The sequence below is a fragment of the Phaethon lepturus genome, unplaced genomic scaffold (genome assembly GCF_000687285.1).
Source record: "Phaethon lepturus isolate BGI_N335 unplaced genomic scaffold, ASM68728v1 scaffold25852, whole genome shotgun sequence".
NCBI lineage: Eukaryota > Metazoa > Chordata > Aves > Phaethontiformes > Phaethontidae > Phaethon > Phaethon lepturus.
Window position 1 is genome coordinate 1,387 of NW_010521575.1, and position 485 is coordinate 1,871.

Consider the following 485-nt stretch of genomic DNA (forward strand, 5'->3'; position numbering starts at 1 on the left):
GCTCCGTCGCGATGGAGAGGAGGAGGGCGGAGACGAAGCCGTTGAGGTTGTTGACGCAGGGCGTCCAGGCGTGGTCCTCCAGGTGGTCCAGGTCGCCCCGGCAGTAGGCGATGAACCACCAGATGAGGCCGAAGAAGAGCCAGGTGACAGCGTAGGCAAGGATGAAGACGAGGAGGCTGAAGCGCCACTTGAGGTCTACCAGGGTGGTGAAGATGTCGGTGAGGTAGCGGTAAGTCTCCCGCACATTCCCGTGCTGCACGTTGCACTTGCCGTCCTTCTCCACGTAACGCTGGCGCTTGCGGGCACCGGAAGAAGTGGATGGTGCCGAAGACCACCCAGGTGACGACGTAGCACATCATGAAGACGAAGAGGAACCGGCGGTACTTGAGGTCCACGACGCTGGTGAAGATATCCGAGAGGAACCGCTGCTTCTCCTGGATGTTGCCCAGGTTCACCTGGCACTTGCCCACCTTTGTCACACAGCG

The 485-nt window shown here is 60.8% G+C and overlaps 1 protein-coding gene across 1 annotated transcript in view; it reads right to left on the reverse strand.

The window, feature by feature from the left end:
- The window catches only part of LOC104616534 (G protein-activated inward rectifier potassium channel 3-like), a gene marked incomplete at both ends in the record, with an annotated part of 1,225 nt that extends 915 nt beyond the window's left edge, over positions 1-310 (reverse strand). The window contains one exon of the mRNA XM_010281578.1: positions 3-310. Coding sequence (XP_010279880.1) covers positions 3-310 — 308 coding nt within the window. The remainder of the gene's footprint in view (positions 1-2) is intronic.
- Between the last annotated feature and the right edge of the window lie 175 nt (positions 311-485).